The 12,741-nt window shown below is 46.0% G+C and overlaps 1 protein-coding gene across 1 annotated transcript; it reads left to right on the top strand.

Annotated features, from left to right (window-relative positions):
- The first annotated feature begins 5,551 nt into the window (after positions 1 to 5,551).
- LOC146207962 (uncharacterized) lies at positions 5,552 to 11,796 on the top strand. The gene is made up of 2 exons (XM_084591675.1): positions 5,552 to 6,175; positions 9,936 to 11,796. The coding sequence occupies exons 1-2, from the start codon at positions 5,885 to 5,887 to the stop codon at positions 11,067 to 11,069; spliced, it is 1,425 nt and encodes a 474-aa protein (XP_084447801.1). The 5' UTR covers positions 5,552 to 5,884; the 3' UTR covers positions 11,070 to 11,796.
- Positions 11,797 to 12,741: the final 945 nt, after the last annotated feature.

Here is a 12,741-nt window from a genome sequence, read left to right as displayed (position 1 = left end):
GCAAAGATAGTGACTGCGTGCTGACACGTCCAGTTCCTGCTGGCGCAATCTTGGACGCTTCAACAATCTCCCGCGTAAGTTGGTTGCGGTAAAAGTAGACCGCAGAAAAAGTAGAAACCCCCCGGTGAAAGTAGAAATCTGCGTGATTTCGGTCGACTGAAGTGTAAGGTTTCCTGATTCTATTAGCGGTTATCTTACTAAATTGCCTTGTCGTAATGAATAGGAAGCTGACTGATGTGTACTTTTTCAAGTCCTTAGCGTTTTTTTTTCTTAAGATTAATATAATGTTAGCGTGCCTTCATGATTGCGCTGCTAAAATAAGTAAAAGCCATCCATCATCTCGGTAATGAAAACAGGAAACACATTGTATCTCCTGCCACTTGTTGAATGAGCCAGATTGCCTTGCAGCATGTTGTGCAGATACTTTTCTTTCCGTCATGATGAGCCACGTACACGCTTCTAACCTTAGTACAACCAAATGTATATTTTTCCATTTCTAGCACACCTTTATAAATTTACCCTCCTATAGCTGGCTATATCCCTTGACCACTGTGTTTGTTCTGCGACACGCCATCCTCCTTGACCGCCCGCTATGTATACAACAATACTACGAGTAGCTGACCAGCCATTATATACCGTCAAACTCCTTCAATCTGCACGACCACAGTAATCACATATTTAACTTACTTCATTGCCATGTTATCCGATCCACTCAGTCAGTGTACTGCAGTGTCCATTGCTTCAGGAGACGACGTTAGATTCAAGACATACCATGGAATTTGAAAACACGAAACAGATACCATCGGTAAATTGGTGTAAAGTATTGGTCCGTTAATTTTAAAAGAAAAACGAAACGACTCCTCACTGCCATTTTGACTAAGTTAATTGTGCTTTTGCAGAATGCCCCCTCCACGAGTCTGCAATCTTTCCTGTCTTTAACACGCTGATAACTGTTTGATCGTCATGCAACTTATCATAACAATGTAAAGTTTCCAACCTTAAAAGGTCGTTTTTCATGATTTTCTACCACAAAAATAAACAAACAAAAATTGCACATTTCTACACTTATTTTAAATCAAACCGAAGGTCAGGCAAATAACTGCCCGCGGACAAACTTCACAAAAAAAACCACTGGGAAAATAATAAATAAGAACACAAAGTTCGGACGGCGGAAACAATACAAAGCCCCCCAAGCCGTACTGTCTTCTTTTTGAATTTTTGGCTGACGTCGTCTCACACACCATGCAGAGACAAGTGCTATCCCCAGCAATCTATATTTAGCAGATACACACAATTCTCCCTTAGCAAAAAAGGCCATTGTATTACATAAATTCATTATAAAGTATCCGTTTCAGAAGGTTAGGCTATCATTCAGTTCTCCTCGCAAATACATTTAATGTTTAGAGTAAACGCACTCGTCCAGTCATGCCTATGTTCAAGGTCATCTTCCTTGTAGTCAGCGCTAGGCCGATGTAGTCTCGCCTCCTGTCGTACTGAATCTTGTGAGTCATTTGCTAGTGCACCATCAATGATGGATCCTCCTCTGGCGCCAGATTGCCCATATTTCGTGTCAAAAATGCCATCAAATGACCTGTGTACCTCCTGTTGTATTTCGTGATATAAGGACATTTAACAACTTTCCAAACTTGCCAGTGTCTAAAGGTTAAACCACTAAGCAATACCTTCAAGCGGACTCTGTGCATCCTGAAGATGTCGCCAAGCGACAAGATAAACTAAAGAGAGCATGTAAGAAGCAAGAAAGAGTATGAGCTGCGGAAACCACCAATTGCTGCGAGGCGGGCCGGCGAGATGAGACGGCTGCCCCTTGAAGAAGGTCTCTGGCTTGCTTCTATCCATAATGGACGCCAGTTAATGCATAAAAAAACTTTATTTTGGACGAATGCGGTTATCAACGCTACATAATGATGAGTAAACTGAGGATTCTATAATTTTTTCAATGAAATGTTGAGTTCTAAGCTTTCCTTAGATATAAGCTTTGGCTATATTTAATGCCACCAAAGCAGCGACCATTTTTAGTGCCGTACAAGAACTCAACTCTAGGGGTCGGCATGCACATTCCAGATGGAACACTTTGGACTGGAACCAATTTGACAAGTGCTCAGGGTATTTTGTTGGTTCAAAACGTCCGAAATACGTATAAGTATGAACTGTTCTATTACCTTTACAATAGTTGAGGTTAATGAAATACGTCTGATGTTATCCATAGAATAGGCAGCGCCAGTGTCCTTCAAGTAAAGGATTCACTTTGGCAAGTGTCCCTTCTTGAGGTAGCCGAGCTTATTTGAGGGAATAATTTGCTAGCTCTAATAACGAGTCGCGACACTCCTCAAAGAGAACCGCTATCATTTTCAAAGTTACGCTATCAGGGCCAGGAGCAGCAGCTGGCAATCTCATCCCTATAGGGGAAAATTCTGAAACGATAATTTGACGTTCACAGTTTACTTGATCCATTGGCAGCACAGACCAGAAACGCTTCTGCAGTCATTTGGCAATTGTTTCAGTTGTGTTTATTGCTTCATGAGGAGTCAAAATCATCATCATCATCATCATCAGCCTGACTATACCCACAGCAGGGCGAAGGCCTCTCCCATATTTCTCCACTTAACCCGGTTCTGTGCTAGCTGCATCAACTTGACCCCTGCGAACTTCTTAAACTCATCCGCCCACCTAACTTTCTGCCGCCCCCTGCTACGCTTTCCTTCCCTTGGAATCCAGTTTGTTACCCTAAGCGACCATCGGTTATCCTCTCCTCCCACTACATGTCCTGCCCATGCTCATTTCTTCTTCTTAATTTTCTGCCTCGCCCTGCTACGCTTTCCTTCCCTTGGAATCCAGTTTGTTACCCTAAGCGACCATAAGTTATCCTTTTTTCGCACTACATGTCCTGCCCATGCCCATTTCTTTTTCTTAATTTCCACTAGAATGTCGGTAACGGAGTCAAAATAAGAGAAGGTAGATTTTGTGAAGCCGGAATCAATTTTTTGCGCCGCAAAACACCGAAAAGAGTGTTTTGGTTGCCAGGTGTAGAAAGGAAATCGAAATGTTTCAGGTTGGAATGCGATGACAATGGAGGGTGCGGGGGAGGGGGGGGGGGGGTTCTTGCAGCGGTAAGAGCCCTTTCCGCTTCCGGTCATTCGCCGAAGCTCTGGGTGCGGCGGTGCTACATTGAGTGTGCTCCAGTAATGAAGCCACGGGTAGCGAGAAGCCATCTCAGATATCGTGCTGCAGGCACTAGGAAACGGGGCGGTAGTCGCCCAGACAGAGAATCAAAGATAACGAAGGTTTATTTATTGGTGGCACACACAAGTGAGAACTCCGGCTCACACATTAACATATTTTTGTCCCCAAGTCCTTGGTTGGGAAATTTAGTTGTTTTTGTCAACTCTAATCCTTTTCGAGTTCGTTACATGCACATTTCCCGGGAACTGCCCACCGGAGATGTCCTTCCAGCACACTCTTTCCACTCTTCCGGCACGGTGGCGAATCTGCAAATGGATGACAGGCACGGGGATCCGAAGAGGTCTGGTGGTCGCCCAATGTCGAAAAGCGTGCGCCACCCACGCCAACCACTTCCGTGGGAGCACTACACGGGGAAGGAATGCAGTGACTGCACTGCAGATGACACGCTCTTTTGACAAACTCAGGAGCCTCTGCTCTTCGCCAGGTTCGTTAGCGCCTCTATACCCCACTCTGGAGCAGCTGCTGCCGTCCATGCGGGCATCCGACACCAATCTCTGCGTCCCAGGTGGTTCTGGTGCCACGAACTCAGAGGTTATCGCCGCGCGAAGTTTTCTCGGAAAAGCGGACGTCCGTCTGAAAAAAAAAATGAAATTTGCTGACGATTACGTTACTTCCTAATGCGAAATTTGAGCGCAGTTCATTAGAAATTTTACCTTTTCGATAGATTGAGGCAAAGATTTTGAGCAAGACATGTATGTACAATTGCAGATAATTTTTAGAATTTTTCACACATATTCCTTCAAGAAACACTCCACTAACAGTTCCTGACTGCCATGAAGGAAGCTTTGCGGTCGGAGAAATGGAGAGAGCAATTAAGTTATAGGGAGGTTGCGGGAGGCAGCGCGTGGGCCCATAGGAACATTGCGCGGCAAAGAGATAGCAGCGACTGACTGATGCCGCTGTCGCCGCTAGCGAGTGAAGACACTTGGCTCTGCGTTTCGGCTTGGGATGAACGCACCATGATCCGCTGATAGCGAGCCGGGCGCTTCGGCAACCGGAGAACACCCTCGCCGCCCCGCAGGAAGAGGGGGGGGGGGGGTATACGCAGCGGCTAACGGGGGTGGTATGAGCGCGCGCAGCAATCAGATAACACGCGCGGTCGCGCGCAGCGGAGGAAGAGGAGGGCTAAGCTGGAGGGCTGAAACAGGGGCGGAGCTGGTTACGAGGCCGACGTCGCCGACGACGACGCGAAACGCAGGAACGGGCTACAAAACTGTGCTCTAAAACGCCGCCTCGACACTCTAGGAGTTCGAAACCTAACAGCGGCTCAGTCAAGGCGCGCCTAGAGAGCGTGTTGACTGCAGTTACTGCTGACGCCCGTGAGGTTTGGCTTAGAGTTTAACAGACTAACGAATCAACGCTGGCTATCCGTTCGGGGCGAGGTAAACGGGTTTTGTCTGAGAACCGTTGCAAGGAACGCACCTTTTTTATCCCTGAACCGTCCGGCCAAGTTTGATGAATGTGAAATGAAGACAGCCGCTTGCTGTGCAATTTCAGTTGGGATAAACTTCACCAGAAATTTTAAAATACGGAAAGAATTCACAGGCGCCAACAGACTTAACACGAATGACAAAGCATGGTTTGGAGTGCCCTTTGCGCCACGACGAAATAGTAATTAGGTGTGAGATAATGGTCTCGGTACGCCTACGGAGGCTGACGATAACTAGTTCGCAGTTCGCTTTATTTTTTCGACTGTGCTCTGTAGCCACGTAGAGGGCGCGTTCTTTCCGTAGGCTTTTTTTGCGCGTTCTGCTCGCCAATGCTACCTTGCGCGGCTAGGCATTCATTCATTCATTCATTCATTCATTCATTCATTCATTCATTCATTCATTCATTCAGAGGATATTTCATTTTGTATTCGAAAATTCATAATATTCGCAAACTCCAGCTGATAAACCGTAAATATGCCCGATCGTCTCCACACTAATTATTCGACGCCCGAGTCAAATATCAGACAATATATGAGCTACACTGTAGCACGATGTGCCTGCAGTGGGTGGTTACACTGTTGGCGCGGCCTGAGCATAATGTATTGCCGGGGCCGCCTCTAGGTGAATAAATAAATTAGTGCAATAGCTCGCTTGGTGCAAAACGTACTGCAAACAGCCTACCGGTAAGCGACGGGCTTGCAGGGATTGTGCAAAAAGAATTCGTTTTTTCATTAGCTCGACTAGAGCTGCGCCAGAGCCACCTGAGCCATGCGTGAGCATTCCGTTTCATGATGTGACGAAGCGAGCGGATGGAAAGGAGGAGGCGCTGCTGGAGCCGTGATACCGACCACTATCGAGAGCGAGCGAGCGCGCCAGTTATGCCTGCTGCGTCGAGGAAAGGATAGTAGGCAGGCGGTGCTGTAACGTGATGCGGTAGCAGCGCCGAGATGCCCCGCGAAATCTGAACATGCGCCTGATGTCTCGACCGCCTGCCAAGCGTTCTATGAAAAAAAAAAAAAAAAAAAAAGCATCCACCTATAGCGTCAAGTAGACGCCGGACTCGCGATGAGAGTGAACAACCTATGTTAAGTGCTGCCAGTCCGGAAGATTGATCAGTGCTCGCCGGATCATCGAAGGGCTTGCGGTACTGTTGCGCGGTGGACCGGTGGTGCGTGCTGGGAATTTTACGTGCAATGGCGGGAGCGGAAGGAGGGTCTCTCTACCGAATGCGAGGCTTTGCCAGCGGCCTCAACTGGCGAGCGACGCGGTTCGCCGAGGACGTGACGCACTACATAACATGCAAGATGTGCGGTGTGCTTCCTAGAAGAGCGGTTCTCTTGCCATGTCAGCATCCCTTGTGCGAGCCGTGTCATGGAAACATCTTGAAAGATGGCCGAGGCGTCTGCGCTTTCGACGGGGAAGATTTCGAAGAACACGAGTGCCAGAGGGTCTACATATCTGCTCGAAAAGCGGGGGACTTGCAGGTGCGTGTTGGTTTTGTATAATCGTGCTCAGTGTGAGCTACACCGCGCGAGCGTATGTCCGAGCGCTCTGCAAGGTTGTACAGTGACGTACCGAGGGGTTCTAGCGCGCATGCTGGAACAGTCACACCCTTTCCAGATAACCCGAAAACGCGTAGAAATCGGCGCTACTGTACAACCTTGCAGAGCGCTCGGACACGAGCTCGCGTGTTGTAGCTCGTACTGAGCGCGATAGTACTTTTCCCTACGGGCAGACAAATAATTTTGTCAATGATTAAACAGGGAAGTTGTAGTTTTCAGTAAAAGGCACCGGCTTGTGGGGAGCATTTGCAGCATTTGCTCTGTGTTACGTAATATATGTTGTCCTCTGCACACGTAACCTCAGGCGGCCATTATAAATCTCGAGACGCCGCAAATGGACTATCTTATTGAAGAGAGTAAGTTACCAGGCGTTTACGTAACCTGCCACTAATTTCATCACACTAGACGATCATAGCGCTACAGTTTATTCTTGAAACGAGGGTCAAACGGCTCAGTGCGACCATCGTGGTTATTTTCCCCTTGCTACTTGCTGCAAAAGCGCTTTCGCGGACCCGTACTTCGTGACCTTGTCGCGGCTGTTTCATTTCGGCGGGGATACATCGCTTGTATGGACCCTTTCGCGCTTGACGAATGCTATCTCGGCAGCGAGATTGGAAATTCGCGTCTTCACGTAACTGTCGCTGATGCTCGAGTATTGGCTTTGTCTATGGAGTTGAACGTCACCAAGCAACTTCGGCTATAGTGTTAACTGCTTTCTGCCGATACATCTTTGTAATCTTGTGCCAAGCGCTCGCCGCAGTGACGGGCTAGTTCCTCTTCTAAGGACCAAAGTTGGATCCCGGCTGCGTTTAGATTTATGTGCAACTCAAGGCTCCCTCCTACTTGCTGTGCAACGTCGTCGATGTACAAAAAAAAAAAATGTGTGTGATAAGAAATGCAAAAGCGATAACAACTTCGAATCTGGACTTATCACTACTTGATAATTTTTGGTCATTAATGCGTTTTAAGTTTCTTTGTGATGTTCAGTTTGTGAAGCATTGCCGCTTGCTTTGCTGTTGTAGAATCGACAAAAATGGCCATTAAGGCAGCTTTGTTATGGGGCAAACTAATTAGGCCTACAGGTCAATGGGGCCCTGAAACGATATTTATGGTAATGGCCTGATCCATCATATCCTAACGATGGCCTTTGTGACTATTTGACTGAAATTTAGGACTTGTGGCGAACGCTGCCATTTACAAATAAATAATTATTAAATAGGCTCCTGGCGACACCTCACCACGCGTTCGTGGCAGCCCGTCTCCTGTTGACGTCAAGTGGGCCTTCTGAGTGCGTCCTGTCATCGAGCGCTCCGATCTGAGGCGGCTGGTGCTGCGCCGTCGCGACCAGTTTTATTATTTTTTTCTTGCCGGAGTGCGGGGGCTGATGTCAGCAAGAGGAGCATATCTTTTGATCGCTATTATCGCCGGTGTTAGTGAACCTAACGTACACGTTATTGCTGTACGGAGACGAGTGATCGAATGCCGACTGTTCGTGCGACTGGTGCTACCATTTGTAAACATGTTTTCATGGTATGTTCCGCAGGAACTGTCAATAATTCATACTGCGTGGATAATTGGTGTAACAGTGCCAAATTTCATATCCAATCTAATTAGACTATCGCAAACTCGCTGGTATCCTCCAAATTTCAATGGGTTACCCACAAAATTTGACCTCGTGGCAAGTGGCGAAAATGTGGGCTAACGTAATTCGAGCATGGCCAGTTCAGTGCTGACCTCCGAATCGAGATGGGCCATACCTACAATTTTGCCACCTGAGTTTCCGAAATTCGGCCTCTTGAAATTTGACCAAAATTGCTGTCTGACTTAACTTCAGTATGGCCTTCTCAGAGCTTGCTTCCAAATTTAAGTGGGCCGTAGCCAATCTTTGGTCCGCTGGACCCACGAAGTTTGACTTCCCCCCGCTGTGAGCAAAATTAGTGTGTAACCTAATTTTAACACGGTCAACTCAATGGCGACTTCTAAATTTGAGTTGGACACTCCAACAATTTAGTGTTCGGGCCTTTCAAAAATGACTCCCAAGTTTGAGCGATTGGAACGCCAAATAAGCAACGCTATTGAGCAGCGAAATGCAGAAATGTTAACGAAACTAGGCACGGAACTCGCAGGCGTTTCGGATTTCTGCATGTATACCTACTTAAGTGCACGCTAGTAATTTTTGCTACCAGCTTTTATACCGAGCTGTCCAATCACGTAGCGCAGGACTTCCTTTTGGCTTCGCGCGCATTGGCGTCCTGTGCGTGTCGTCCGTGGTTTCACAAGACACTCGTATAGGTGCTTTTGTTCCTCCCTTTAAGGGTTTCTAGTAAGGATTTTTTTTATTCAACTAAAACTTTCTTTCCTTATTCAATGTGCCAAGAGCATTAAAGCACTGCGTTTGGTTCATAAGTGCGCCACATTCTACTCCTTGGAACGACGAGTTCTTGAGTGCTCAATTGTGCTCGTCCTATAGAGCTAAATAAAAGTGGCAGTCCTCTATACCGGCCTAAAAGGTGACGCTTACTGGAGCCTGAAGTTACGCTATTTCATAGAGGACAGTGAGGTCCTCGAACTTGCTCAAGAACTAAGGCTCATGTAGCGAAAAGATTCGATTCTCTAGAGATTTGCCGTGATTATGCCTTTTAGCCGGTCTGCGTCACGTGAGTGAGCAAATAAAAATTGGAGAGCGCATGATAGGGTAGGCATGAACTGCAGATTTAATGACATGCAGCGCACGGCAAAACATGTTTTGTACCTAAAAGAACAAGTGTCAAGTGATAACCTTTGCAATTGTTAAACCTTTCGCTTTTTTTTTTTGTGTAATTTAACTACTGTGGTTTGGTGTGGGCAATACTAAATGCACGAATTAAAAGAACAATGTGTACATCTTTGAAAAAAAAAAAAATAATACAGTGAGGTGCATTACCAATGGGAATCTTCTGCCCCGAATTTCTGCAAATATGACATTGTCACCTCGCGTAATATGTATAAGTACTGCATAAGTATATATGTATAAGTATGTATAAGTACAGTAATTAGAAAAAATACAAGTTTCTTATCTCAACTCGCCTGTATAAGTGAAAAGACGGCTGCGTATGACATGCAGAAAAATGAAAATTTGTAAGCTGTTTCTTTTACGGACTAATTGTGGCTATGCTAAGTACTTTGTGAGGCCAGCTGCAGCAAACTTACTTGTTTTAATTACTGTATGACCTACAATATCTGCCTTAACAAGATATCTATATCTAGTTTAGGCATGTGTTTTATTACGGTAAAGTTATGTATCTTTTTTTTCTCCTAGGCCATATGTTTAATTTAACTTGGTTTGTTTCTAGTTTGCGACTTCGTCTAAAATTTGAGTAGTGTTATGCAACACTTTTTCTTATTCCTGAATTCAAAAAACCTTGTTCGGTCTTTATGCGTGTACCATGATGACTGCATCCTTTAAACCTGCCTTTGAGTAAACCTACATATGCCATTTATTCAGGTTTCGCTTTTATTTCCATTTGTCTTGAGCTTCTTGAAAACGGCTTGCACCATCGGCTGTGCTGCATGCTTTTGCAAACGATACGTTGAGATTATAGGGGACGTAGTAAAACTAACTTCCCATGTTTATTTCCCATCCTCCGTTCATCGAGTAGATGTAAACTAACGGTATTGTTATTATTGATATCTTTATTTCAAGGCACACTGCTGGAATGAAAAGAATGGATGCAGCTTTGTAGGCGCCCTGCAAGATGTATTGCAGCATTTTGAAGAAGAATGCAGTTTCCATGAAGTCACCTGTCTACGGTGCGGCACCAGCGTCTTGAATGGAGAACTCCCTACCCACTGGTTGACTGGATGCAGCCATACAAATCATCTGGAGACATCCGACCAACATCCTCGGCACGGGAGCTCTGTGAACCGTCGCGATGTGTCTGCCAAGCTGCGCCAAATAACGCCGCCATTCGAAGAACCCTTGACCGGACTTGGGGCTCAAGAGGTGATTATCCCTTCCCTTCAGACTAAGGTGAACGACCTCTTGGAACAGACCCGAGCGCACGAAGTGAGGCTCAAGGAAGTCGGCACCGTTTTAGCGGCCATTTTGGAGACGCTTAACGCTGAGGTTTCGCAGGCTGTCGGCAAATCTTCGGCCATCTTGGATGAAGCACAGCAGCGCGGAAGCACTTCAGCCCAGCAGGAATACTGCGGAATCAATAGCAAATCAGCTGTTGCAGAGTTAGGGTCGAATGAGGCCGCAGTGCAGCAGAGCCAGGAAATCACACAAAATGCTCAGAACCTTGAAGGGACCGTAAGCGCAATGGTTGGCTACTTAGAAGACCTACTTGAGCGCGCACGCCTGCAGCTGGGGCTGTTAGCGTACCCTTCAGTCACAATGCAGCAGCTGAAAAGAAGTCTCAAACTAAACCTGTTAAATAGGACGGGGAAAAAACGACTGCATTTTCTTTTGACGGTGCATCGCGTTGGGCGACTCCTATACGAATGTAATGGCTCCACTGTATCCGCTGCTGTCAAATCATGCTTTCAGCTACAGGTGTGTTTCTTAGTTCGCGTCGGATTTGTGGGCTCGAACTGGGATCGTCTCGAACTGTGGTTCATGTCAAGCAACTCGTGTGAAGTCCACAGTCTTACGAAAGCCATGACGGTGACGATGAGGCTTGGGCAATCACAATACACTTTGCCGGAAGAGAAGGGCGCTGGTTTAGTCTCTGCTTCTGGGTGCCGTCGGATGTTCTATATCAATGAATTTGAAGGCAAGTTGAAGAATTACCTAGTGTGCGACGACCTGCACTTTGACATTTTGATAGAGGAGTGATTATCGAGTGCCATAATGCACCTTTGCGTAGAAGCCCATAATTCACTCCCATAATCTTCACTAGCGGGGCGTTTATCGAAAATGCAATGGATTTGTGTGCTTACTTGTATTACCTGCATGTCTGTCAGCTGAGTAAAAGTAACTACGAATATTGGTTTTTGTTGTTAATGTGTCATCACGTGCGCAAATTTAGGTGCATATCTTTATTTTTTTCGCCATTTTCAACCCACTACCCTGTAATAAAACTTTTTGGAGCCTTCTCAATACTCTAGTCCTGACTACAAGATATAATTTCGGGGGAACAAATGGCAAAAATAAACCCTTTGGTAGGCATTAAGCACAATTTCAAAGCTTTATGCCCTTTATTTGCACCCGTAACCTGAGCCCGGAGTACGGGCAATTGATGTAGATAGCATTTAATTTTTTTTCAGGTCGGCATGCTACGTGATACAGCATTCTTGAGTTCTGATTGATGTTATCACAGATCATGTACAAAGCAACGGTACTTCGGACAAGGTGCCTTGCTGGATCTAGCCATATGTGTTTCATATGTGTTAGCGTGCCGTCCGTGAATATGTAATTGAAAGGATTGCATTTTCCGCCTAGGAGCATAAGTCGTACTCGACGAGTTGGTGACGGAGTCATGAAACTCTACCTGTGATAATACACCAAGGATTGCTGCTAGAGCCTATGTATTTCATGCGTGAAAGCATTAAAACGCCATTTTATGTCTATCTTGTATCTTTATTCTTGAAACGTCTACGTCTCTTGGTGCGAAAGCCCTGAGCACGCTCAGAAGCAACCGCGAATCTTGTATGAAGCCTCTGCCGAGTTCAATGAAATATCCCGTCGGAGTGTATTTGATTCGAACGAAGGATGTTTTTGTGAGATGTGAGTGCGGAACCTCGCACCAACGTAATTTATCACCCCGCCTGTCGAACTGCAACGCACTCAGTTCACTCTCGAGCTTTGCATAGCACGTAAACTGTATAAGCACAACAGAGACGACAAGGCAGCCAAGAAAGACAGGACAGGGTGCCACTTGCAACTGATTTATTCGCAATAATGAGGATGGTTTAAATACTGAAAGATGAGCACATGATCAAATCAATAGCGCGTGCACGGGCACGAAATCATATCAGGACACAGGTAACTTATCTCGCCTTCCTACATGTCACGAAGTGCAGTCTCTTTATTTTAAATTGCCACGGATGGCATAATGACACAGTCACTCCCACACGTCTTGATTCGATAAGTTTCAACCAGTTCCCGCGCAAGCGTATCAGAGCTTCTGCACAAAAAACTAGTTCCTTGGAGACAAGCATCGCACTTTAGCAATTTCTCTTTCCCACATTCGTTAATGTGCGTCGGTAGCTGAGACCCAGTGCCAGTTCGTAAGGACAATTTATGCTTCCGTAGCCGCTCGTTCATACACCGGCTTGATTGTCCAACGTAAGCCTCCCACATTTCAAAGGAATAATATACACTACCTCTTTTTCGCACTTCACAAACCGATTCATATATGATTAATAGAGCAATCAACATAGTAGTCATTCTCGGTTGAAAGCAGCCTACACAGGGAAGAAAGATTTCGCGGGGCAGAGAGAGAGAGAAAACTTTTAATGAGCATATAATCAGTAAATATTCGCAGGAGCTGGGTGGTCGGTGCCCC

This window comes from Amblyomma maculatum, chromosome 1 (genome assembly GCF_055883805.1).
Source record: "Amblyomma maculatum isolate TAMU_Amacu chromosome 1, ASM5588380v1, whole genome shotgun sequence".
NCBI lineage: Eukaryota > Metazoa > Arthropoda > Arachnida > Ixodida > Ixodidae > Amblyomma > Amblyomma maculatum.
Note: the sequence above shows the minus strand (reverse complement) of the source record. Positions and strands in the feature narration are given on the sequence as shown.

Coding starts and splice junctions, on each gene's coding strand:
- LOC146207962 (XM_084591675.1), top strand. CDS start 5,885: ATGGCGGGAGCGGAAGGAGGGTCTCTCTACCGAATGCGAGGCTTTGCC. Junction 6,176..9,935: donor GAAAAGCGGGGGACTTGCAG/GTGCGTGTTGGT, acceptor CTTTATTTCAAG/GCACACTGCTGGAATGAAAA.